At 36.7% G+C, this 27,321-nt stretch overlaps 1 protein-coding gene and 3 long non-coding RNA genes across 7 annotated transcripts; 3 read left to right on the top strand and 1 right to left on the bottom strand.

The window, feature by feature from the left end:
* Positions 1-1,149: 1,149 nt before the first annotated feature.
* Positions 1,150-22,628, bottom strand: Nahoda (DOMON-like domain-containing protein nahoda). 4 transcript variants are annotated; one of them, XR_011803217.1, is made up of 18 exons: positions 22,488-22,628; positions 16,470-16,823; positions 13,464-13,534; positions 9,036-9,133; positions 8,829-8,952; positions 8,433-8,664; positions 7,742-8,218; positions 7,607-7,651; positions 6,719-7,402; positions 5,601-6,041; positions 5,327-5,475; positions 5,175-5,252; positions 4,661-5,003; positions 4,263-4,467; positions 3,998-4,188; positions 3,418-3,590; positions 2,508-2,755; positions 2,050-2,189 (listed from the first exon to the last, which is right to left on the bottom strand). XR_011803217.1 is itself a non-coding variant. In XM_072022705.1 (17 exons), the coding sequence occupies exons 2-17, from the start codon at positions 16,642-16,644 to the stop codon at positions 1,752-1,754; spliced, it is 3,924 nt and encodes a 1,307-aa protein (XP_071878806.1). In that variant the 5' UTR covers positions 16,645-16,823; positions 22,488-22,628; the 3' UTR covers positions 1,150-1,751. The 4 variants fall into 4 exon arrangements, 3 of the variants coding, with proteins under 3 accessions (XP_071878806.1, XP_071878807.1, XP_071878808.1); XM_072022705.1 differs by lacking the exon at positions 2,508-2,755 and having other exon boundaries at positions 1,150-2,189; XM_072022706.1 differs by lacking the exons at positions 2,508-2,755; positions 22,488-22,628 and adding an exon at positions 19,590-19,726 and having other exon boundaries at positions 1,150-2,189.
* On the top strand, positions 10,810-13,822 carry LOC139998291 (uncharacterized). The gene is made up of 4 exons (XR_011803234.1): positions 10,810-10,946; positions 11,100-11,270; positions 11,384-13,121; positions 13,208-13,822. It is a non-coding gene; the product is annotated as an uncharacterized lncRNA (long non-coding RNA).
* On the top strand, positions 17,413-19,075 carry LOC139998298 (uncharacterized). The gene is made up of 2 exons (XR_011803243.1): positions 17,413-18,273; positions 18,701-19,075. It is a non-coding gene; the product is annotated as an uncharacterized lncRNA (long non-coding RNA).
* On the top strand, positions 19,686-26,941 carry LOC139998296 (uncharacterized). Its single transcript, XR_011803241.1, has 3 exons — positions 19,686-19,816; positions 19,995-25,564; positions 26,145-26,941. It is a non-coding gene; the product is annotated as an uncharacterized lncRNA (long non-coding RNA).
* Positions 26,942-27,321: the final 380 nt, after the last annotated feature.

Genomic DNA, 27,321 nt, shown 5'->3' with positions numbered 1-27,321 from the left:
AAATTCACTGTTCTGTTCATGCTTTTTGGCGGGTATGTCTGGTACGTGATTCAGAGCGTGTAGACACTTGTTTCTCATACTTCGTACTATGTGATGGAAGAAAAGAAAGAATAATTTTATGGCAGGACCGAAAATATGTGCTCGATACTAGTTATATAATAAATAGGATCGAGGAAGGCAATGCGTGCTATAATTATCTTCCGAATACATCAGACTTTCAAAGGTACAGTAAAAAACAGCTTACCTGGTGGTGTCGCCTTATAATTATAATAATTATTATTATTGTTATTATTATTATTATTATTATTATTATTATTATTATGATTAATATTATTATACTATTATTATTAATTATATCGATCTTAAATATTCCATCGTTCATGGAGAACACGTCGGAAGTCATAGTTTTGCGCGCAACGCCGTTGTTAACGACGTTAATGTAATATTAATTCTGTAATTTTATTGCCATCGTTACTACTGCTGCTATTATCGTTATTATGATTATTACAAGTATTATCGTTAATTTTATCACTATTGTAATAATTTATGATCCGTACCAATACGATTGTCTTATCGACAGTATCGTCATTGTAAGTATTACTGTTTCTATAATGATCCATTTAAGAACTAGCAAAAGTGCAATTTAGGTACTCGGTGAGAAATTTCTATTTGCGGGTGCTACTTGTTACGTCTTTTATGTACTTCTATCATTGTCTCTAATGTTGCCATTATTATTATCAGCACTATTGTTGATATTAATAGGAGAATTACTATAGCCATGAATTCGCTCTTTTCGTTTACCTAATTGTTTTAATATTTCATTATGCGAGTTATAAATTAAAAGTCATTCGTAGAACGTTTTCACTTTGACGTTTTATGGATGATGATATATACATTTGTGTCACATCTGTCCCGCTTTTGTTTTAGAACACATGCGATTGCATTTTACAGAAGGGATTTTTTCTTTAAGAAGAAAGTCCAAACTTCAATCACAACTCTATTTTATAAAATAACTAAACAACAGAGATAATGAAAAAAAAAATATTATGAATTTCACAGCTGAACGTGACAAACAAAATTCTGTTCCTGTTTGTTCTTTCAAAATGAGGTACTTCGACGAAACTTTATCCTTGAGAAGAGAAGCGTGTATTCGATTAAAAAAGAATGTACAAACATTTTATTGCTCAAACATCCATGCTTGCTCGTAAGTACATATAAAATGTTGCTGTAATAACGCACGGGTTACGGGGTCCGGACTCCGGACACCGGACACGATCCACGCGTATCTTGTCACGCATCGAGAGTTACAGTGATATTTGTGCTGTGTATTTCTCCACGCGCTTTTGTACAGAACCGCGCATTGAGCGCGCCTTATCGATAACTCTTTGGTCGTAAGCGCTACTTCTGTGTAATTCAGTTAGACGAAACCGTGCGTGTTGCCCCAGATCGACGCTCGCAAGCGATCGAACAAAAACGGGAAAGAAAAAGATAGTAGAAAGAACCGTCAAATAAAAAAGAGACAGAAGAAGAAGATAATGAGAAAAGCACCGGAGGAAGGGCTCGTTTCGAAGTCTCGTTTCCTCCAGGTCCACTAAACGTGTTTTATGTACAGTATCGCTTCACTGAAGCGAAGTATATTTAATCGTCCGCTTTGGGTTCATGATCGAGGGAAAGCTGAGAAGAGGGCAGCACAGTCACTGACGCCGATTTTTCTTATCGTTCGTTGGAATCCCAATTCCCAATATGCTTCCTTACTTTGGCGCCTGACTTCCGTAATCCACGTACACGCGCACGACCTCACCACTGTATTTACGCTGACTGGGCATGAAATAAAAGTCAGGTTGATTCGGTTGTGTGGACACGCCACCGCCTGCCGGATTATGCATATTGTTCTTTGATCGCTGATAATGTTCCCTGCGATCTTGGGTATAGTAACCAGGTTGGATGGCGGCTGTGTGCCTCGAACCCGGTGCACGCGGTAAACTGTACGTTGCTCGTGGTCCTACTATCCTATTTGGACCGTCTACAGTATCAGTACCGAGTCCGTTTGCGGTCATCTCTCTGTGACGAGGTAGACTGGAAACTGGTGGTGGTGGAGCTTTTTCCTCTGTCTCGAAGGCCTCGAAAGCAAAATTTGTGTTTGCACCTGAGGCGTAGTCCTTCCAAGCGTTACTGGCGATCAGACGATCCTGAAATAAGTTATCATTAGCCTTATTGTTATTGCAGTGAAAGTTATATCTAATAGGAAGATTATATAAAATAACATCGGACATCCTAACTTCATATAATTTTGTGTAATTTTGTCTATAAAGCTATCTAGCGAAGATCATTTGAATATTATATGTTTATATTCAATAGAATTTTTTTTAGACTTCTTAGAGTCTTTTTTTAGACTTGCTACTATTTATGAGCTTTCTTTGGATACATACACAATAAAAGAGATTATATAAATAGGAGAAGAGAAAGAAAAGAGAGAAAGCAAGAGAAGAGTACCACTGTAGAAATACCTGGATTAGTGAGCAAACGAACGTAGGACGAATAATAATTAGCGCGCTGATTGTATACAGAGGGTGAAGTTCTACCAGCTGGGATTAGGACGATGCATATCGTACGGAGCGTGTTGGTGATGATGCCGAAGATGGTGGTGGTGGTGATGATGATGGTGATCGCCGTTTTGTCGATGATACCGCGTCGCGTTCGTGCGATGAATCGGGTTGGGCGCGTCACAAGAAGCCAGAGGCAGCGAGTACACCCTCTTTACACCGTGATGGTCGCGAAGAGCGCGGATCATGCAACACAAGCGAAGCAGAAGATCGATTCGAGTTCATAAGAGTGGAGCAATAGTAGTGAAAGTTGAGTCTGAAGTGGCACTAGTGTCTATTTCTGTATGTCTCAATTACAATGAGAGAAAGAAGGACACTTCTTTTCTTATTGAAGTATTCATGCGTTTCTAGTCACTCAAACATGAAGCTTCCATATTACTTTCACAGAGTGTGTCTACATTTAAGGAGGAGGTTACAGAGAGACCTTATTGCTATCTCAAGTAAAAGCATCATTTTGCATTGGTTAATTTCAATGGGTACATAACATATTCGAAGAGCATATCTATTTCCCAACTATGTACTTAACAGAATTCTAAGGAACAAATGATCTTTATTGCAAGTGAAATTTTGTAAGACTCTACCAATAGGTTCAAGATTGAAGCGGGTTACTTCTAATAGACACACATAAGTTGAGAACCAGCATTGCTCTAGACCATACCACAGCGCTAAGATGTTTATAACAAGAGTTAGATGCACACACAATACAAAAGGAAAGGTAACTAGGTCGCGAACAGAAAACAGAGAAACGAGGAAATTACGTAAAAAACAGATGGAGAAAACGTATGAATATATAAAATGGTAGGTAATGTCGTACCTTCGTCGCTCGTCTCCTCGATGATCTGTAAAGAGTACAGCTTGCTTGTAGTAGAGCAAGAGCAAGTAAGGCAGCAACGCATCCGACAACAATATATAGCTTCGTTGCGTCGAGGAACAGATCCGACGTAAATGACGTCTCTTCATCCACATCTCCTCCACCTAAGTCATTTACTGGCGACCAAAACAGAATAAAATGTCCAAGTTGAATGGATGCCTTATATATTACTTAATACGTTTAACAATATGATTATATTATATAAAGCTAGAAATATGAACAGGCTAGCTTGTTACGAATAATAAACACGCTTTGTTAAGTTTGTTGTAATGATAACGCTTTCCTCGATCGAGGAAAAAGATATGATACAGAATTAAATACAATATTGCAGAAAAACTTAATCGGTTGTAAATTATTGTTTTAAGCCGAGTATTTTTAGAATTTAAATGTTTAATGACTGGCTTAATTGAATTTTTTTTGACCGACAGTTAACGATGATTCTCGAAAATCTTATTAAAGAGAAGAGATCATAACTATATGTTTTTATTTTGAAGGTTAATAATAGCAACAAATTTCACATTACCTCGAGGAGCTCTAATGATCAAGTACTGTGGATCCACACTTAATGCACCGACTTTTCCTGTGACAAGAGCTTCTTTTAATGCCTTTTCCGCAGCTGCACCGGTATCTATAGGTTTCAGTGATCTGCCTTTTACTTCGTTTTTGTCTAAGATCAGATCCATGCGGGCAATAACACCGTTTTGCTCATCATTCCTATATGTAATAATATATTCAATATTAAATAATAAATTCGGAAGTAAAATAGCACATATTGTAAGGATACTGACTTTTGTAATTCATTGAGACGAATTTGATAATAGCCTGGTAGTTTGTCAAGAAGTGGAGTAAAGCTGTCAGATATTCTGTTTGAAATAAGTTCGAAATCTGGACTACCGGGAGTAGGTGCCATAAAACCGTCACCCAAATTTATGAGCTTCACCTCCACGGTGTAATGCAGTCTTGGTGGAGCTGGCGTTGTAAGATCCTCGAGTTCTACAAAAGTGAGACAAGTATTTAAATAATGCTGTTGAGGAAGCTTTCTGAAATTTGAGTTATTCAATCATTTAAAATTTATTTGTATACAACAAGCAAGAACTTCTCAAAGATGTCATAAAGAATATAATACCAATACTACTAATTAGTGATTATAGCATGTATATAATCAAAAACAAAAACCAACAAGAACCTTCGAGACCACAAGATTTTATGCATATCCTCTCAGCGGATACAACGGGCACGGCGTCGTGTTTACGTATTTTCTTGTTGACAGCATTAAAAATACCACCCTTGACTGGATACATCATATACAAGCAATGATCGTCCGTGAAAGAAAGATCTCTATTGTCCTTTGTTATCCGTTTTCTCGAGAACTTGAGTGTCGTTACACCATCCACTTTACTGCCGCCTGTGTTATAGATATCTTGAGATGGATCAAGCAACGGAGCATTATATCCGCTGATCCAAGTATCCATGAGAAAAGCTCGACCTGATTTCTCGTCGACCCAGCCCAACACCGCATCTGTTTGCGACTAATAACAAAGAGAGAAGTATCGATTTTAAACTTAGGATTTAAGCATAAAATTCATTGTTGTAGAATGGAAGGAATATTATAATGTAGTAATGAAAAGTTTGATAATATTAAGTGGCCAAATAATTTTGATTAGAGCATAGTGCAAGGAACTTATGGTCTCAATGCATACCATTTTTTCGTCATCAGAGAATCCAACGCCGGTCCAAGTATTCGTGTTAGTAGTGGAAATAACAAACGATAATTGATCCTACAAGAAAATCATTAATAAACTATACGATGGAATCATAACTAAGAGAATTTATCTTTATTATAGGAAAATACCTTTCGTCCTTTGTAAGTCCACTGAATAGAGTATTCACAGGTACCATTTGCAGGAGAGCAATGCCTTGGATAATGCCACTCACCGCTGCAATTTGAAGTTGGCGCTAATGCATCACCCTCACTAGCCATTTCTTGTTTCTTTTTTTCATCTAAGGATATTTATAAATCACTAATCAATACTATATTTAATTCGAAATTAACTATATAATGTCATCAACAATGTTGTAATACAACGTCGCTAATGCATGTAAAGGATATATTTTCTTTAACCTACCAAAGAAATTAAAAGTTACTGTTCCTCTCTGTGCTCCATGACCATGATACTTAAGTTCATCAGCCTTGTAAAAGTCCTTCACACTGACCTTGGATTTTTCAATGCCACTGAGGGGGTGATGAACATATTTTCCAGGTTCTTGTCCTTTAGCCCATATCACTTGCATATTACCATCAATAATTTCGTGGTCGGTTAGTTCATTAGCTACCAATTTTCTTCTGAAAAGTATGGTTGTTACACCATCACGTTCAAAGCCCATAGCAGCAGTCAAAGTGTCTCTTCCGCCCCAATATTCGTCTTTCTTTGGCGTAGACCTGTCTCTAGTGTAATAGTCGCCAATCCTGTGACTGTTGCCTCGTGCTGATCCTATTATAATGTCTGTGCAGTCCATAGGGTTGAAGTCGTGTTTCGGCGTGTATTTGTGCACTGCAGGTAGGATAGCTTTGATCATAAAACATTAGATTAGATTAAAATGATCTATAAACTTCATTGATTATATGATCAATTTGAAATAATGATTAATAATTTATGATTGTGATGGAAAAGGTTCCCTGTTGCAACATTGAAATATTTATCACAAAATGTACAGCTATTAGTAACAAATTCATTTTACAGTATTTTCTCAAGTGCAAATGCACTTACATAGGAGTTATTGGGGTATTATGCGAAAGCAACAAGGAAAGCTTGTACCAAAAAATAAGTACAAATTAAATGTATGAATATTATCTATATTATATGTTTTATTTAGATATGTATATGTTAGTATCAATGCTACTGATTATATGAATACGTTACATTAACTTAATCTAAATTATCTCTTTATGTGTTACAAAATCTACTATTTTGTTAAATATTTTTTATATTATATTTTTCTGTACTATTATGTTTAACCAGCAATTCTAATTTTTGTTAATTAAATTGATGAAATTTTACACCCATTTAGAAGTATCTAAAATTAAATTAAGAGGCAAATTTTGAAGATTAGTTCAGACAATAAAAAACACAAAATCAAAAGGTATTTCTAGATATGAATCAACGTTAACTAATTACAATATAAAGCCCGTGCAATATGTACGAGGAGAGACAAGCGGTTGTAATGCCTTATCAGCTTATTTTACCTTTCGTTGCACTCGACTTAAGACCTGAGATCGGTTCCGGCTCCGAGATTGGTTCTGACTTTGGCTCCGGCTCTGACTTGGGTTCCGGTTCAGACTTTGGCTCTGTTTCGGAACTGGGTTCCGGTTCGGGCTTTGGTTCTGGTTCAGATTTCGGCTCCGGCTCTGGTTCGGATTTGGGTTCGGGTTTAGAGCTGGGTTCTGGCTCGGATTTCGGTTCTGGTTCAGAGTTTGGCTCTGGCTCAGACTTGGGTTCTGGTTCAGAGCTTGGCTCTGGTTCAGACTTGGGTTCAGGTTCAGGTTCAGGTTCAGAATTGGATTCTGATTCGGGTTTTAATTCCATTCGGGATCTCGATTTAACTTGAGAAATAGGTTCTAGATGAGATATTGACTTGTGTTCATATTGCGTCTCAGAAGTTAAAATAGCCTCTGCTTTTGTTCTTGGTTCAGTGTTCGTTAAGTTTGATTGGGATTTTGGTTTTGGTCTTGAGCTTGGTTCTGGTTCAGATTTTGGCTCTGGTTCTGAGCTGGGTTCTGGTTCTGAGCTAGGTTCAGGCTTTGATTTGGTTTCTGGTTCTGAACTTGGTTCGGGCTCGGATATAGGTTCTGGTTCGGATTTTGGTTCTGATACGGGTTCAGGCGTGGTGTTGGTGCTGTCGACAGTGCTCGGCTCGGCGACGGGCTCCCCTGTGCAAGAAAGCATCGATCGTCGTGCCAACTACCTACTGCTTATTGTTTACAGACCACCACCTCGTGCGTAGTGTCTCAAATATAAAAAGGGGACGCCAAATGCTCTACTACTCATTGGGAAGCATACTACATGTTGTTACTATGTAAATACGGTAAGCAGGGGTCTCTTGTTCTATATCTGAGTTAAGTATTGATACATACCGTTCACAGAAATTCCTGTAGACTCCGGTGATCTCTTTTTGCGTCCTATATGAAGATAAAGTATATCATTTAACATTATTTGTATATAAATTCAAGAAACTGAAATATACAAGTATAAATTAACTCGCATCTCACCTTGCTTCGTGCTGACGCGATATGTGACACTAGTTTGCACCGTCACATCAACGTCAGATCGAGGAGTTGAAGCCAATGAAGTCACATCATGAGCTTTAGCCGATCGTCTCTTGGTACCTGACCTTTCAGTTCCAGACTCAGGTTCAGGTTCGGGTTCAGGTTCGGGTTCAGGTTCGGGTTCAGGCTCCGGTTTGGGTACGGCTTTCGGTTCTGGCTCTGGTTCCGGCTCTGATTTCGGTTCTGGTTGTGGAAGCGGTTCATCCTTTGGACGTTCCTGAATTTCAGGAAAGGCGCGACACATCGGTGTCAGATCATTTGGCCGCCATCCAACAGCAACCCAGCTAGTACCATTTACCACCATAATGCCCTCGAGTTCTTTGCTTTCCTTCAATATCCGCCAATAGAAGGTAAAATTGTCAGAGAACTTTTTCATTGTATATGCGTCCAATTCCACGTCGATGGTTTTGATCGGAGATTCTAGAAAGTATCATTATATTTACTTCTTATTTGAAATTTATTTATCTTTTATATCTCAAGAATTAATATTGTATATTGTATTCTATTTTTATTTTTTAACAGGTAAGTCACAAATGATACAAATATAATAATTTAGAAACTATAGTATAAGAAAGTTACTCCAATCTGAATGACTTTTGGAGAAGGTACCAAATTGTGATTTAATAAAACTTACTCTTCGCGCAACCCGGTCCAAACCAACCAATATTGCAATAGCAGTGCTTGGTGGGTGCGGTCGTGCCGCCATTGTCAATGCACGTGCCCTGAATACCGCAATCCGAGTCATCCAGGCATTCTTCCTTAAATTCACACCTTGTACCGTGATACAGTCGATCACACCTGCATCGACCTACCAGATATCGACCGTGACCGCTGCAATCCTCTCTGTAAGACTTTCTGTCGATGATCTAACGGGTATAAATTATAAGGTATCAGAGACCGCGATGTAGGTAACCGGAAAAATTGTTTTACAAATTACGTTCTACTACTTTCTGTTATTACTTAATACTTCTATATATCTATTGATAGTTAAACATTCTATTATTTGTTATATTTTGGTTATTATTCTTACATTGATATCGGCGCAAGACCAAAATCTATAACTCGTTCCCCATTCCTCAGCTTCTCGGAGAAGCCGAATCGTGCAGTCTGTACACGTGAAATTCTGAGGTAATTGTACGGTATAACTCTGTGCCCTAAAAAGTAATAATTTATTTCTTAAGTACCAAAAGTATTATCAAAGTGGAAAAGGAAAGATCGGATAAGAATTTTCACTTACGTGGCATCGTCTTCTACGAACTCGCTATTTTTTGTCACAGGAGTTAGATCAATCAATGGTCTGTCAAGGGCATCCAATATTTGCAGTCGAAATCCACCCTAAAATCAATAATTATAATATTTAAAATATGTGATGGTAGGTATTCAACATATGGAACATATAAAAATAACGATCTTAAGATAGTAAATAATAAAAATTTATAATATAGATTTCAGTAAATAATAAATAACAAAATATTATAATAACAGACTTAAATACAGAGGTAAATAACAAAAATTTCAAATAATTAGGTTAATCTCGTTTAATTTACGTTTGGTAACGCAGGTATATAATAAGCAATGTTATTTCAGTTCCAATGCGTGAACTTCCGGACAGTTTCTTTCGCTATGACCGTGTCGGAAGCGAGAAACGGTCAAGAGGACGTTGAGACATCGATCGCATGCGCGGATAGCGGTATCGAACGAGCTTATCACAGATCCGTGACATAGAAACCGGCCTTTTATTCCATTGGTCATGTCAAAAAAATAAAAAGTAAAAAATATTATTAACAACTTTAGTTAACGCTTTCTTAGCGTAGTTGGCAACGTCACCGTTATAAAACCGGCCTTTTCATGAAAACGACCACCGAATTGGAAATAGGAAGAGAGAGAGAGAGAGAGACGTCGCCGCAGGAGATCATCGTTTCGCAGTGGGTAACGACGTAATGACACGAGCATTAATTTAATGATTGCCGATGTCAATCTGACACCTGTATAAAGATACGAGGAGGCAAAGAACCGTTATTAGTCAACTCTTACCCAAGAACAACATTGCGTTTTCTTCTACGTGCCACGTTTTCTAATTATTAACCGCATTCTTTGCATCGTCATAGCATGAAAATTCAGTCGTTAATTTTTCACCAATATCGGTCGGTAGTCTTCATAAACGCGTTTTCATGAAATTTGATACAAAGACAAATTGGTCGACTCTAATCTTTAAAAATTTCTTAAGTTTGCTACCCATGTAAATATATGATCAGTATTTTTTTATTTTTTTTAGTATTCTTAATTTCTGTAATTCGGATTGTCGTTGGTAAATTAACAAAATGTCCCGTAAAACTTGTTATTTTCTGCTCTATTCTAAATTCAAATATCGATTAATGTTGTTTTCTAACGATGAAGTTTAGGATTTGAATAATATAATAATTTCATGATACGATGATAAAGTATTTGGAATAAGATATTTAATTTTGTAAAACTTAGGAAAATATATTAGTGAAGTCGATTAGTAAATTGCGGATTTTTATGTATTTATAGGAAATTTGCATGTATAAAAATATAGAAAAAATCCAAAGTAGAATATTTGTTATAACATTTAGTAGATGACAAATACATTTAATAAAAAATAGATTTATATTTAGATTCCATTTCTTCAACTACGTTCATAGAAGTATAAAAATGTATAGAAATCCGCAGTCTATTTATTAGTGTGGCTTTCGTATGACTCATTTATGTTTCTCCCTGTTTTTACAAATTTCTTTACACATTGTAATATGTTATCATTTCAAATTTTAAATATTATAAAGTTTGGAATGTTTTTGCCGACGGATAGAATATCCGTTCTCAAGAGATGCTTGTCACTTTTGATGAAAGTTTCTTTGAATATCTACACTGAAGAGTTTGAAATGTTTTCCAACAGCGCGCGATTATGCCAGCACTCGAAAGGAGAAGTAGAAAGGGAAGAGACAGCTTTGCGAAGTGGTACTGCTTCGCACGGTACACACCTGCAGCGGTTGCAGCGTTATTGTCGAATTTTTCTCGTACCACGGATATTTTCACGGATAGAATTTGCGAGGCATTTAAGTTTATGGCTGCCCCATCTAAAACCAGTTGTTCAGAAAAAGAAATCACAACGATTGTATAGGAAATATGCGTACGTATTTATATTGGTATGAAGTTGATTACGATTGCGAGAGATTCGATGTACGATGCGAAAGGCAGTTTTAAAATACATAATTTTCGAGATAAGTTTAAAATTACGTTACTTCAAAATTATTTAAATATGAAATTCAGATATTTCTTTCAGATGTTCGTAAAGATATTTTAACAGATATATCATATAGACGTAAACTTAAAAAATGTGGTGTACCTAACCTTGAAGTTTCTACAAGAAAACAATTAACATGTATTCGGGTGGTACATATTAAATATCTTTCCAAATCAAATTTTAATAGCAGGTAGTACTAAAGTAATGAAAGTAATATCCATATGATTTAATGTATATGTATTTTTGATGATTAGTTACGTAGTTTCATTATTCTAAATTTATAGAAATACACGTGATTTATAACAAATCATTTCCTTTTTAAGATAATTGATAATTGACGACAAGACAATATTTAATTTCTGATATTTGTCTGCCAAATTCAATCATTTCATATAAAACTTAATACATATAATGAAGTAAATCTACCAATCCACATACATAGTATACGTATACGTACATACAGTATAGTATAATAGAGCGAAAATATTAAGGTCAGTATGAAAGGACTTTATACATAAATGATTCATTATTTTGAACTTGAAAGAAGCCTAACGGGACGGCACAGGGGCAAAGGAGGTGCTGCTCCTTATCGCTCACCGTTAGTTACGTCTTGCCATGTTGTTTTATGTGACACTTTCGGTCAATACACGTGTTTATCTTTACGTTGCTGTTTTGTGCTGAGTCTACAAAGAAATAACCAATCAGACCCACATTCCTTTGCTTGTCATCTTTTCAGCTCTCTATTATACATTTCCCAGTCATAATGCAACGTTTGATTTATGTAAAAGCCAATGCGATGGTCCACGGTTCAACTGCTTTTCCAGCAACGGATCTGAGAGCTTTGGCTTCGATCCGAGTCATTGGCGACAGTCGAGTTACGGTACTCGACATACCGATGTGTTCCACCGAGCACAAGCTACTCTCTCGCATACATGTTCACATGCAAAGCGATTTATATCCCTTACCACCTTCTTTCCGACCTATCTATCTACGTAAGGTATACACGAACCACGTCGAACATATACGAAGCTTCGCTTGTGAATTATTCAACGAGCGTCACCTTGAGCGACGACGTGCAAGCGTAGGCTGCCCTCTGCCTCTGTCTTTTCTTTCCCTTTCGTATAGACCACGTGCGGACAAATTCGTGATGTCTTTTACGATGACTTAGGTAGTGCGACGCGTCGTGAAGAATATGAATTTCCAACTGCGCCAGTCGGCCATTGTGCCTGGTTTATGAACGTGCCTTAAGTTTCGCCTGTTACTGTGACTTTTCTTACTCGCAGTTCAGAAAACTTTGATTTGTCGTTGATCGAAGATTTATGTCAATATACGGTTGGGGACAAAAATAAGTGAAGAGATAGCGGAAGTAGGTATCAATGCAGTTTAATGGGACTATTGTATATAGATTATTTAACAAATAACTGAAGTTGATATTTACATTCTTGTGTAAACAAATCGTATTTAACAAAACTTCATTGATATTTGCTGTCGCTGCATGTCTGCTTATTTTTGTATCCGACTGTATGTAGACGGGAAATAAGAGTTTCATATGAAGAGCGACAGTAGAATAAAAATGTCGCTGATTGTTTGATTAGTGACGCCTCAAGCGATGTCAATCGCACAAGGATGATCATTTTTGGTCATCCAGGAATCCCGGAACTCCTCTCAAGTAGTTTATGAAGCATTATTAATTCTGAAATCTTTCAGTATATCCCTACTCAACGGTATAAAAAGAATCATAATACGAAATGTTATATAATTTTTCTCATGTGTTTTCCATAGGAGCGAATCATAATCGTGTCTTCATATTGAAAATATGCTGGTTAAGTAATTATAAAGTTTATTGAGTGCTCTAATTGCAGCAATATCGTCAATGACTCATTGGTGGTGAAGGGCTATAATCAGTTAAATAACAGGCAGTCAGATTGATCAAATACGTGCAAATTCCTTCCAATCACGGCACGTGAACAATCAAGACCGTAACCAGGCCAATTGAAAGATGGATACAGAAAGTTTCCATATTGGAGAAAGTTCATGTAATATGAATTATAATAAACTATGGTATGATTTTATTCAGCTCTCGCGTAACTGTTCGTACATCTTTCTTTTTTTCTTTGAACAGCTGTTAGTGCTTATGTGTTTCTTAGGCTTCTGCTGTGCGGCCACGCATAGTACGAGATATTAAGCGCGTAAAAACCACGCATGCAGAAATTACCGACTGGTCTCGCGGCAACAGTTTTTACCGCTGGCTAATAAAATTCAATTATTATCGAGGTAAAAGTTGTTTTAAAACGCAACGAACAAAGAGCTCATTATATAGGAAATATTGTTGCTATTATAATCTTTTCCTCTTTGCTATATATAATTAACAAAGTTAAGTTATAATAAATTTTTTCTACTTACTCGATGAGGATAAGCCAGATGCCACGTGACGTTAAAGTTACTCCCAGACAGTAAAGTAGTTTTAATATCGCCTGCAACATAAAATGAGCGCATTATGCAACATTACGCGCGCTATTCTATACAAATTTTCACGATCGCTCGCCGCGCGTTAAATTACGTCGAGATACGGAAACTTGTAATTTCTCAGGCTCATCGATTTAGACGAGAGACCTTACGAACAATGAAAAGTTAATATTCATTAAAGTAACGAGACACGATAATTCATCACAATCACCGGAAACATGCATGGATACAAGTTCAGCGAAATCTTGCGTGCGAATATCCTTATCCACACCCAGATAGAAAATAAAAAAAAGAAGCAGAAAAATCACATCCTTATAAGTATTCTCTATTTCTTATTATTTTATGGCGTAATATCTAAGTATAGATGAAGGACTTTATAATACATTCAGGTATATTTTCATATTGTTTCTACTTATCAACATATAATAAAAATTTAACATATAATTAAAGTATGGTTAACATTTTAGGGATTCGTTTTATTTAATTACAGTACGTACTCATGTAGGCAATTTGTTTTCATAAATCATTTTTTATCATCAAAAGATTGCAAAAAATCAATTATAAGGCGGGAAAGGAAACTAACATGAAGGCGAATATCCGTTTATATCAGTAATTGTATCGGATGTTATGAAAATGAATTTCAACTGAACCAGCGATTTCACATTTTCAATTCGCTTGAAGCTAAGATGGTAATCTACGGTAGTATCGTATCGTATCGAGACTGAGTTTCCGGAAATAATCGAGAGTGGCACGATGTACAATTAATTTCCGGAAGTGGACGGGCAGCAGCTCGCGTTCCGCGACCGATCCTTCCTTTTATGGAGTACTACCTTTTTTCCCTACCTGCCACCGAAAAGAAAGCTCACGTTCCTCTTGTTGAGAACTAACAGTCAAGCGATTAAATTGTGGAACGACATCGACGCAGCTATGTCCGATTCGGTGGGGCATACAAAAATTAATATCCGTGACAGCGTTCACGACACTGTTATGCGTTTACATGCATTCATGTAGGAGTTTGGAAGGTTAGCACAGGTAACCGTTTAGAGAAGAATGAAATATTTAAATTTATGCAGGAATAATTTATATGTTGCGTAATGTAAAAGTATTGTTAGCATGTACCGAATCCGTGATATTTGTTTAGACTACGATGGGCGGGAAAATTATGAAATAACATACATACAAACAATAGTGCTTTGCTATCTGATTACATATCAATGAAGTATATTTCTAAGAAATCCTAAGTACATATCTCTTTTCTCTGTTAAATATACATGCATATCTAACACATTTTTTCCTTTTAAAGATTCATTCCAGGAAATCAGCTCGAAAAACTGATGAAAGTGGTAACTGTCAGTTAACGAAGTAAAATTCCAACCAATTAATAAAGTATTGCTGATAGTAGATAGTTAATAGAATAGTGTTCTCAGTACGAATAATAAACCAAAATCCTTATGATCAGCACTTTCTACTTTTTTACAACCGAAGCAATTACATAATTTGAATGTCGAATAGAATGATCGATGGTAGAAAGTTGAATAATAAGACCTGCTTCATTTTTCAGATACAACACGTAATTTGACATGAACCGGAAGATTGAGTACTATACATATATGCCATCTACAATACCGTAATCAATAGATCAAACCAGATATTAAGGATCTTTCTACATTTAGAATTCGATAGAAAGACTACCGGTAATTTTCTCAAGCCTAGGTATACCACTTTTCCAGCAGTCTTATCCGATACGACGCGTGCATTTAAAGTTCACGTATTCCCCGTGACTACGCGAGAGCTCGTAAGAAGAAAAAAAAGGTACGTGTACGTGCGACTGCAGCGTAGAGGCAAGACGTGGAAGGTAATGGCCGAGGTTCGAGTTCCCTTCGTTGCGAGTCGGTGAAAGTCGCTTCGAATCAGACCAGCGGGCTATCCCCACCGGGACGTATCATCGTGTTAATGTCGTTTTCCCATAGAACCCTCTTACCACTTCTACCCATCCCTCGTAACTATATCGTCATATTCCATATTGTTAACTGACGACGTCATCGTCCTTGGATTGACCGCGAAAATTTCACGTATGCCTTTTTCTGGTCCGTGGATCGTGTGACGCATAGCCGGGCCACAGCATCCGGACAACTCGCTTCGTCAGTAATACTATCGAATTACTACATTCGTCGTCGTTATTTTTCTATGCAGCATGACACGATGCGCTGCAGCGTTTCAGATTTCACGAAATTGCTTTCTCTATGCGTTCGGGTGCGATTTGTTTCTCCTCAGTTTGTTTGTTACAGTAGACAGGTCAAAGTTTCAAAGAAAGGGACACTGGGTGTTTCCAATGATACCCTGTGATTCTCTTTTTTGCAGTTGTCTGCCGTTTCGAGCCTTTGTCAGGAGATCAGAATCTTTGGACGGGTTACATGTTTCCTAGCTAGACAAGATTGACTCTTTTTTAGAATGTTATATTGCAAAATGATGTATTATTAAGCCATTCAGTAATTTGTGTCATAAACTGATAATTGTACTCTTCGCGCAATAGGTAATTCTCTTATAAATACTGAAATCACTTCCTTATGTATGATATAAAATATGATACTGTTTTATTTTATTTATAGTTATCTAAAACAAAGATTACACGATTGTATTTAAACTCATTCATGGAAATACTTTTAAGTAACTCTAATTGGTTAATTAATTTCAGAATCTTAACAAACTACTATCAGTTTACCAACTGTTACACCATTCTAATGATATGCCACTTTAACTAATGCTCCAAGAAGACAAACCAATCTGTCATATTATATTTCATACCACAAAAATACACCTTCATGTTATTCTCTTCGTGTTAGTATAGCCATAAATTGCAGGTATGTACATACTTTACAAATTCAGTTATTCATTTGTAGGCTATCGCTATATGATAATTGTGCAACGAAAGGAAATACTCACCACGAGGCATTCCACATGGACCAGGTGTCCTGGCATTGTCCAGAAAATCCAAGTCATATTTCCTTGCCTGTGGAAAAGTCAAGGCGACGTGTCCTTGCACTTCTCTGAATGATACCACTGCTAATACCAGTAGAATCAGTCCTGACATAATCACGGAACACGTATTCGATGACATTTTCAAGATTAAACGTGCCGGTACGCTCACAACCTCGACGTTTTCCTTGAATTCCACGCGGCTGGTCCCTCTGAGAATTTTCCTCTCGCACTCCTAAGACCCTCCAGCTGATTTTTCCTGACGCTCGGCATGGGCACCCCTCGTTGATTAACTCCTTCCGCCTCGGTGAGGCCAATAATCTGAAAAAAGAGAAGAATTTCTTGGTTCGTTTGTCGATTTTGTTAAACATTTCATTTTTACCAACAAGTACGAGTACGGAAGTTTCAACAACGTAATTTTTTTCATCAGTTGTTTTGCTTTATAACGCTAGGCTACGTTAAAAGTTAGAGCTCCTTATGGGTATATGAGAAGTCAAGGCCAGTTTTTGAAGTTCGTGCAAACTTGTTCCTCGACAACTTGATAGGCCAATATCGAATACATTACTACGCGATACCGCATTCCATGTAAATTAACTACTATCACAGAACATACCGATATCAAAATTTTTGTTGCCCAAATGTGTATTTTTAAAAGTGGTAACTTGATATTAATTAATGGTTTCAGTTAATAGTTTTTAAGAAGATACTTGTAGATAACAAGATTTACGTAATTACTTCGTTTGAAAGATAAGTGGAATATCGAGACAAGCGGTTTTTGGAAATTTAAATTAAAAATCAGTAATTTCTTTTAAAAGAAATGGTAATTATTTTTCCACTTATTAAAAACACACATGTGAGCTTTCTAAAGCGTGCAATTACGTACAGGTAACCGTAGGAACCGAAAGGTTAAATTTTATTAAGCTAATCTTATAATTAATATAACTTTAGAAGATTAAATTTTATTAACCTTTCGTTTCCTAAATAAAAATTAGTAAATTCTAATTTTTTAACTCAGTTATATTAATCTTTTTTCTCTAATATGAATAATAGAAAATATTATTTTTCTAAAATAAAGATAGATATGATTTGTTTACTATGTTTTATATTGAAACTACTGCTTTTTCAGAAAAAAGCTAAGCCCACGAGAGAGTTAATTTATTGTCGTAAATTACACGATCATAAACCAGGAACATAAATTCCAACGATCTGATGATCGGTACCGTGGTAGAATATTTATCTTTCGCGCATTCATCATCACGCAGGAATGTGTTAACCTTTGCCTCTATCTCAAATGATATAATAACAAGAATCAACAAGGAACCGGTAGATCGAATTGCAACGTGTCAAATGGAACGTGTCATTTTCTCTGTTTGTGCTTCCCTTTTTCGAAAACATCGTGATTAAGTGGAAAACCGCAAATAACCCATGATTGTTACAGAAAAGAATAACGGTTCCCGATTGGAAGAACCGAATCGTGAATTCGCACGCTAAATCTCTCTCTCTCTTTCTTTCTCTTTCACTCTAATGGGAAAGGACATAAGCGTGTAAGATAGACAAGGACAGAAGATACGAGCGCGCTCAGACGATAAAAAATGGCGGCACAAGTTCCTGCAAGCAGAACAAACCAGGGACAAAAAATAACAGATTTAAATTTTTACGAAAAATTTCAAAGAAATAGAGTTAGACCATCGTTTAAATTAGTGTTATTTGTATTGAAGACAGTGATCACTAAATTTTAAAGAGATTTTTCAAGAAATTAGATGATCAAAAGGTATTAATTTTTAAATGTTTGTTTACGAGTACGTAACCATTATATATGACTAAAACTTTTGTATGGTTAATCATTATCGATATCGAAAATTAATTGAATATTACCAGCGATAGAAGCAATTTTTGGTTAATGGTAATCAATATTGGTAAAGTATAGTTTTTGATTAGCATCAATCACTATTATCGATGTTGAAAAATTCTTTTTGGTTACTTTCGATCATGAACAATTTTTATTAACATTACTGATAATTAGAATCTAAGATTAATGGTAAAATTGATTAGTCGAAAATAGTAAAAAAAACATTCTTCGACGTCGATAATGGTTATTTATAATCAAGGAAATAGTGTAATTACCTATAATGGTTTTTATAATTGAAATTATTTAAAATAAAATATGAAATCCTATAACATAATCTTTTTAATTCAAGTTACAACAGTGATAGTTCCTGGAATAAGAAATATATAAGAAATATAAGGAATCTCGAGGAACAAAGGAGGAAGCGTGAACTCGAATAGCCAGTTGTGAGAAACGAAGGGACAAAGAAGAAGGACGCGTGCACATTGCACATCGAGATAAATGGAAGAAATAATTATAAGGAGCCGTCGAGCGAGGTGTACGAAACTTAACGAGCCGAGGACATAACCTTCTCGAAAAATTGAACTGCAAAGAAATATCATTTCCTTAGACTAATTTTGTAACAAGATAATAACAAGACAATAAAATGAAGATAAAAATATTTGTATGCAGGTGATGAAAATTTTTAGCAACGACGCAATAAATGGTAATCGCAGCTATAACCAAATTATGTTGAGCAATAACATTTTGTTTAATGCGTTTCCTACCATTTTTAGGTTTGAAAGCGAGTATGTAAATTATTCTAGCGAAACAAACTAGACATCGATGAATCATCATTAACAAAAGCATTGTCGATTGATGAGAAATCAAAGTATTTAAGTATTTAATTGAACTTCGATTTAGAATGTCTCGAATATATAACCTATTTTTTAGTTATACGATAAAAAAGCCAATAAATTATAAAATATGGACAAACTTTATATGTGTAACTTTGACATTAATAATCTTTGCATTTTAAAGATAGTGTTTTTTAATTCTACTTGTCAAAAACTCATATAAAAAATTGCAAATTCTATACGCCTTAAATTGGAGTTCATAAATTACGATAAAAAGGTATAGTTGAAACAACTACTAAGAAGTGTGTATTATGAAAAACAGCATAAAAAGATAAACTACCGAGCACCTGTAGGCTAATGAAAATCAATATATTCGTTAAAGATTGCGACAACCGTTCTACGCACATTGCGACACTTGGGAGCGGATCTCCTTCTGAGGAATCTCAATGTAGCCTCAACGTGGCCTCAGAATGGCCTCAGGATGGCCTCACCGACGAAGTACGCAGCTCCTACTTGGAAGGTGCAATTCACTCGCAGAGATGAGCGCTGCTAGTGGGAGGATACGACATTGGAGAAGGGAAGAGGAAGGAGGGTTCAAAAGGAATGGGAGGAAACCGACTTGCAGAACTCACGTATGGGGTATTTTTTTCTCGCCTCGTGGAAACCTGACATTCTGCGGAATCTTGATCTCCAACGCGACATGCTTTTTCACTTGTTTTTAAACGATCCGCGGCCGTTATGCAATCGCGAATAGCGTAAGGTATACGCGTCTTGCTGTTCAATGGAACCCACCTTTATTTTCTGTTTCAGATCCGGAGTCTACGAATTCCGACATTGGCAAAAATAGAAATTATCTCATCACAGGTAGAGCTCACAGGTTGCTTTCGAAATTTGTTGATCATTAATTCTGAGAAACCAACGGTTCTTGGGATCTTTGGGACATGCTAATGGTGACTCGTATGACTCGGCATTCCATTCGTGTTTTCGTAAACATGGATGCTATTTGGCGAGCTAAGGATCATGGTGATGTTTCAAAAGAATTTGTATTTAGTCACACATCTTAACTCTATAAAGTATTATCCTACCATATATAGTTCTAGAATTAATGAAGGTACAATTTTATTCTTTGTCGCAATACGTTTTCATAATATTGATTAACATTCCAGTTGATGGTACGGTGATCTCAATCGGTTCCGATGAACATCTCACTTGTGCGTGGAGTTTTGACTTGTGTAGCCATCGAATACAAGAAGCTGAGGTAAGAACAGAATCATGAAGCCAGAAGACACATGAAGGGAAAGGAGGCAGATACGTAGGGAAAACGATCCTTGGACGGCTTGTGGAAAACGAGTTGACATTCCAGTGAACAACGATGACGTTGTCCTTAACTACGATGTAGTCTCTCTTTTACTGGTTTGCGATCTAGATGCCGTCTATCGATCTCATGTGCTCTTGACAAATTTTTTTTAGCTTCTTTCATGCTTTCATGCCAACCCTCTTTGGAAAAGTTTACGAATTGATGAGAAAATATCGAATGTACCTTAATTGGTATGTAATCATGATAAAAACATCGGGTATAAAGGAGATTAAGACAAATTTTGTTTCAAATTCCTAAGTAAACGAAAACATAAATTAAAGATGTTATAAATTATGGATAATAATTAATATGGCAATTGAAAGAAGAATTTTTATCGTGGCTAGATGGGACGTTTCAGAATTCTAAAACATATAGAGTAGAGTTTTTACTAACAAGAACTGTAAACACTATATTTTTCTAGCGAGGTAACTGCGCAGTCAACAATTTGCGCAGCTAAACTTTCTCGAATTCCTGTGTTTACATTCTGCGTTCTTATATGATCTCACGGCTGCATATTGTTTCGTTAGTCTCTTCTTAAGATCGTGGAAGCAATGGAGAAAATTGTGTGACGTGCAAGCGATAAATGCTCTGACAGCTACAAAAGTAACTTGTACTTGAATGCAAGTGTATTCCTATTTAATTGCTTCAAATTAATCTTCCAAGAAATCACTCACAATTCTGTTTACAATCGTACAAAACTATACATAAGTAAAAAAAAAAAGAAATAGTTGAAAGAAGAATCAAATATGGATGGTTGAAAAACTTATATGTACAAAATTTTGATAAACCGTGGAATGTCAAAACAGGTCAAGCGAAACAATAGCAAAACTATAGCAGGAGAAGAAGTATTTCTCGGATTACTCCAGAGAAAATGGTAGCGTTTCTAAGTATGTACGTCGCAGTGACTGATCGTTCTCATTGATGCGAGATCTCCCGAGAGAGAGCAAGAAAAGAAAATTCGTGGCGCGATCGCGGGAGTAAGCGAAACTACGGAGTACACCATCGCGCCATTCTCCTTGACGTGTCTTAGAAAACAAGCTACGGTTCCAGCGGACACTCATTCAGTTTTTGTTTCGTTCTCACTGTCTAGTCGCGTTTTCACCTGGGAAGATATTACGCGATCCGACGGTATTATGTCGCATGATAGAGGCGATATGATGAAGTGGAATGACGAATTTCGAGAAAGGAATGCAATGACCAAGGAAAAGACTTTCGTCGAGTACCAAGAATCCGTGAAGAAATACGTAAACACGACAGATAATAATAATGGGTTATGTGGACAATGCTGCCTCGAAAACAGGTTAGAACGAAACGAATGTGCATAATCAGGATGTAGGAGGATAAATGAACGAGCTTACAATGCAGAATTATGCAGATGAGAGAGGCGCAATTTCTTCAAGCATAATTAAGAAAAACGAAGAGGCGAGGTACGCCGATGACGTTGCTGCCATTAAACTTCCTCTCACTAGCATTCTATGTATAATGAGCTGTTACGCCATACACACGATATTACCGTAGAATACGCAGGGAGGAATACAAATACAATGTGGTGGATGGGTGCAGGAAGAGCGCGACGATAAAAAAAGGAAAAAACAGAATGTCCTTCGTGGTGGATCAATTGAATGATTATCGATAGCTCTTCAAGCTGAATGTTATTACTGGATCAAATCCCCTCGAAATTATCCTAAACATTATATTGACTTATTCTCTTTGAACCAATTTAATTTTCACCTAATTCTCCACAAGCATGCACATACTTTCAATTTCTTTTAACGATCACATTTCTGACTAATCTCAGGTTGGTAAACTACCAATATAACTTTATATGTATAATATAATAGTTGACGAAATAATATTTCAGGGACAAAATTGGAAAGATCCGTACACGAATCGCGCAATCGCTTCACTGAGCCATCAAAAAAGATCCGACAATACAATCTTCCTACCTGTTGAATTGTCCGGGAAATTTCCAGCTGATGCTTCGATCACGCACACACAAAATCACTGCACCAAGAAGTCCGTAAATCTCAGACGACGCATCTCTGAGGCGGCGTCATCGTCGTTCAAGGAAAGAAACAACAAGATCGTATGAGTGATTCCACTCTAGCTATTGCCGAGACGCAAGAAAAGTAAACGTCTGTCCACGCGATCGGTGAACCACGATGATTCACTGGATAGTTGGAAGACGTGACTTTAGGACGTAGCCATTTCGATATTGGGCGGTCAATTGCGACGATGCACGATAAGATCGTACAATTTCGACAGGTGGTAGCTATACACACAAAGATACCACAGCGGTCGAGAAGGATGCGACGGGGCCACGTCTCAGACTGACTCCACGAAGCTCGGCTAGGCTCTGTTCGACTCGACTCACCTCAACTGCCTGGCATTGCAAAGCAGCCGCGAGCGAAAACTCACTTTACGCTCTCGCACGGCCCCTTACGTTTACCCCCCGCCATATTACCGACTGCCTGCTTTCTTAAGGCTGCCTGCGAGTTCGCCTGAATACCTGCTTCTATGCCCCTTCTCCTGATGCATCGCGGCACTGTACCTTAGGCGCGCGCGGCGCCGCGGCCTGATGTTTCTTCCTGCGCTCTCTGGCTCCCTCTGACAGGGAGACTCCATGACATTCAGGTCACCAATTTGTCTCGAATTCTGTGAACATGATTGAGATAACTAAAAATGAGTTCGAATTTTTAATCGCTCATTTTATGTAAGAATGGATCTGGGGAAGGACTAAGTAAATGGACAGATATCGTAGTATAGCATTATATTGGGAATATTTTAGTGGTATTATTGTGTTTACATTACATGTTTGTAAATAATCTTAGAAAGAAGAGAATAGAACATATTTGTACAGTTATGAATATTTTTCACTGCTGTTATGACTGATTAATATTTGGCTACTCAACGTTTTTATTAATTGATTATTATCTAAATGATAACATGGTTTATAATCTCGCGTACAAACTGGAATATCTAGAAAAATCTTCTAGTTCACATCTGTATGAATATAGTTTCTATAATGACCTTGACCTATATGTCGCATGCTCAAATTTGGAAGTCGTACTTGTTGTCACCAAGGTAACCAACTCATCTCACAGGCTGTCAAAATCCTTTTATCTGATTCTACAACATGATGTTAACAAAAATGATATTAAAATATTTTTCAAAACTATCATCTATCTTTGATAACAAGATTGTATTATTAAAGATATTATAGTCATTTGCCATCAGGATGCAGAAGGCAGAAGGTGCTTACGACTATTATGGAAAAGCAACGTGAGTTTGGTCGATGAAGTAAAAGAAGGCAACGATCAGCCGCGAAACTCTACTTGCTCAACGAGTTTGCGTTTCTGATCGCGAAAAATTTATGCAATTCAGCCTTCGAGGTAAATCAGTATTCTGATATCGTCGATCCATCGGGAGAGGTATCCTTCGAACGAAAACTAAATTTCATTCAACTTGGTTTACTCGCGTAGTAAACGTGCCCGTCAAGCGCAAATTAGATCTGCTGTTTATACCTGAGCCTGTACATTTTAACTTGTAACAGCAAGAGCAAAACCTCTCTATCGGAATGGAAAGCGAGCTGTTCAGGCACGCGGCGGTCTACAGCTTGATCGAGTGGTGTTCATTCGCGCCTTAGGCTGCGTACAGACTGGCAAACAGGTCTTGCGCTCTATGCCTGGTAAAAGTTTGTTACCAAATGGTATCGACGTTTTGAGGAGTTATAAATTCTTTTTGGGAAATCGGAATTTGAGAAAATTCTAAGAACCAAAATAAATAATCTAAAATTCGAAATATTGGAAAGTATAGGTACCATAATTCCAGTTTTAAAGGGAAAAAAGGAATAAATAGTCTAAAGATCCAAAAGCTCAAAAAATCCAAAATCGAAGAAATTCAAAGTATATAATTCTAGAGTGAAATATTTCAAAGATATCAGGATTCAAGAATCCAGGAGTCAAATAATCCAGAGATAGATAACAACTCTTTTTGTTCAGTATCTAACTAAATTACCGACCAAATTATCTGTCCGCATGTGTGTACGGTATCATGTCGCAGTATGTAGTTGATCTCTAATGGAAACGCTCTACGCGTGGATAATTTTTCGCTAGTTATCGCTCTGGAAATGTTTAATTACTGAGTCACCAGCGAGGTAACATTTTGCAATCTAAGATTATTGGAGTATCAGTTGCACATATTTCTACACAGCCTCTGATTTCAATTATAAAAAACTACTTTGCTTATGATAGACCACAGCTCATAACAAATGCTCAGTGAATTATAAAATTCGTTTCTTTTTAGATTTTCTAATATTTCATCATCTCTAAACAAACATGAAAGTTGGAATTAGATAATTTTTAGTCCATTGAACGTTAAATTTAATCAGAAGCTTCTTCAGAATTTCAATTTTAAAATTTCCAAACACTTATCATTTCGGGGTAGAATTAAGAATAATAGATAGAATGAGTACAAGAATTAAGAAATTTTTAATCAATAGAAAAAAACTTCATCATCAAACACTTCCTCAGACTTTCAGTCCTTTAGTCAGACACTTGTTATCCAGAAAATTATACAAAATCCAACACACGTGCGACGTAAGGTCTGTTTACATTGAACTGTTGATAGGTTAGAAATATGAACTTTACCAACTATATTTCGAGAAAGAAGTAACCGGTATCCGATTTTCCGGCATGTAGCCGTGGGGAAACTAGAATCAGTAAAGAGCGAACCTGGAAGCCGACGTACACCTCCATGGCTATCCTCGAAGCAAGTCAGAGAGCCGGTCAGAGGGAGAGGCCGCATTCCAATCCACGGAGAAAGCCTCTCGCGCATTTAACCGCGAGATGACCGCCCAGAGGTCGCGTAAACGAGCTCCATGGACCCGTTAGTTCGATTCGTATTCGTGTATATCTAACCTAAAATTATTCCATTCCATTGGTTTTTTTTCATTTATTTTCTTCAATAGATCATTGGTTGCCTATCCAAGTTGCTTCTATGCAAGTTGAAATATTCAGCTGAGGTACATTTAGGACGATTACTGTAATACTTCTGTGCTACATTGGACGATTATAATTTATAGTAATAATATACAGATAAGTATTCATCACCAGGATGCAAAAGGTGTTATAATATAAGATTATGAAAAAACAAGCTGATTCTGACTGATGAAATAAAAGAAGATGAACCATGAAATTAGATATATGTATTCTTATAGGTTTATTATTAGTATTATAATGTAGTTTTATTGTTGCTATATTACAGTTCATTATTGTAATTTAGTTTATGCTTAGTTTATGGCATTGTATTGTGTTATACAAGAGAAGTGTGGAGTTAAGTGTGAATAGGCAGTGAAAAATATTTGACCGTTCAAGGCCACTAACCCCACTATTCGTCGTAGTAGTTCTCTCTTTGAAAGCTATATAACGTGTCAATCTCTTTCTATTTATGATGTATTCTTTTATATGGGTGAATTCATAAAAATATAAACTTGCATAACTATGCACAGTTCATTAATTAAGGATTAATATCCAATCAATCTTATTTCTTTTGATACCAAAAATCTCTAAAAATCAGATATCAAACAATAATCAATGTTTCAGTACTTCAATGGTACAACGAAGGAAAACCAATCCCGAAACGACTGGTTCAGCCAGATCCCGTTGCTCCCACTTGCCACAACGAAGACGCATTTGAATTCAAATCGGGGAAAGTAGGAGGTTGAAACGTTTGAGGACGTTCGGTACACCGTACACCTGCCACAAGGTGACTGCATTCCACAGCGAGGCGGAACGTAAGTAGCCGGGATCCGCGCTGGAATGTATGTCGGATTTGTTGGAATACTTCACGAGCCGCTAGCAATACGCTGGCCAATTATATGTATCGCACGCGGCGCGGCCGCGTGCGCATATCGTTTGTTTTTGCCCAGGTCGGCCTACTTGCGTCGCGTATGATTAACTCGCGCGATTCAGCCTCTGGTACGCTCTTGCTATCCGTGAAATTGACCATTGCTGGTCAGGTGAAATTTTCGATGTATCTTCGCGCAACGAACAGTACCGTCGTTTCTCTTATTCGCTCTTTTGGTCTGTCTTGGTTTCTGTTCCTGGCACAGAAATAGGTTAGTTTCTTTCTTTTAAGGTTATAATTATAACATTTTGTTATTAGATATTGGTATTATATTTTTCATTACCTTATCATGTATAGTTGGGCTTCTTTTTATTTGTAATCTTGCAGGATTCTACTGTTATTTTAGTAACTTTCTATACTCTTTATGTTCTTTTAACTACCCCTTTTAATTCTTTCTACTGTTGGTGCTTTATGAGCTACACTGCATTCTTCAATATTTTCTCTTTCTATTCATACTGTTAAATCTATGGTCAACATCAGCTACTAAATCTCCTATGTAGCATAAACTAATTTCATATTGTTCTAGCCTAAAAACTAATCGATATATAAAACATTTTTATGTTTTTCAGTTCAATAATCACTTATTAATATAAAATGTTTTAATGTTCCATAGTCTAGCAATTTCTTATTATGTGGTTTCACCATTTATGAATTAAATTACTGATTCAAGGTCATCAACGATCAACGCCATAAAATTCCTCCAATTTTATAAGCCTAGTAAACTGATAGATGAATTTTTTTGTTATTAATTCCAGCTTAGACTGTCACCACCTCGGCGCAAAAAGTGCGATACGCGTGACGCTATATAACTTTGCATATCCAACGACCACCCATCGGGATCTCGTAAGAATTTTCTTACAAAAGCTCGTGTAC

Source organism: Bombus fervidus, chromosome 2 (genome assembly GCF_041682495.2).
Source record: "Bombus fervidus isolate BK054 chromosome 2, iyBomFerv1, whole genome shotgun sequence".
Lineage (NCBI taxonomy): Eukaryota > Metazoa > Arthropoda > Insecta > Hymenoptera > Apidae > Bombus > Bombus fervidus.
The sequence above is the reverse complement of the archived record's forward strand: the minus strand, read 5'-3'. Positions and strand labels throughout refer to the sequence as shown.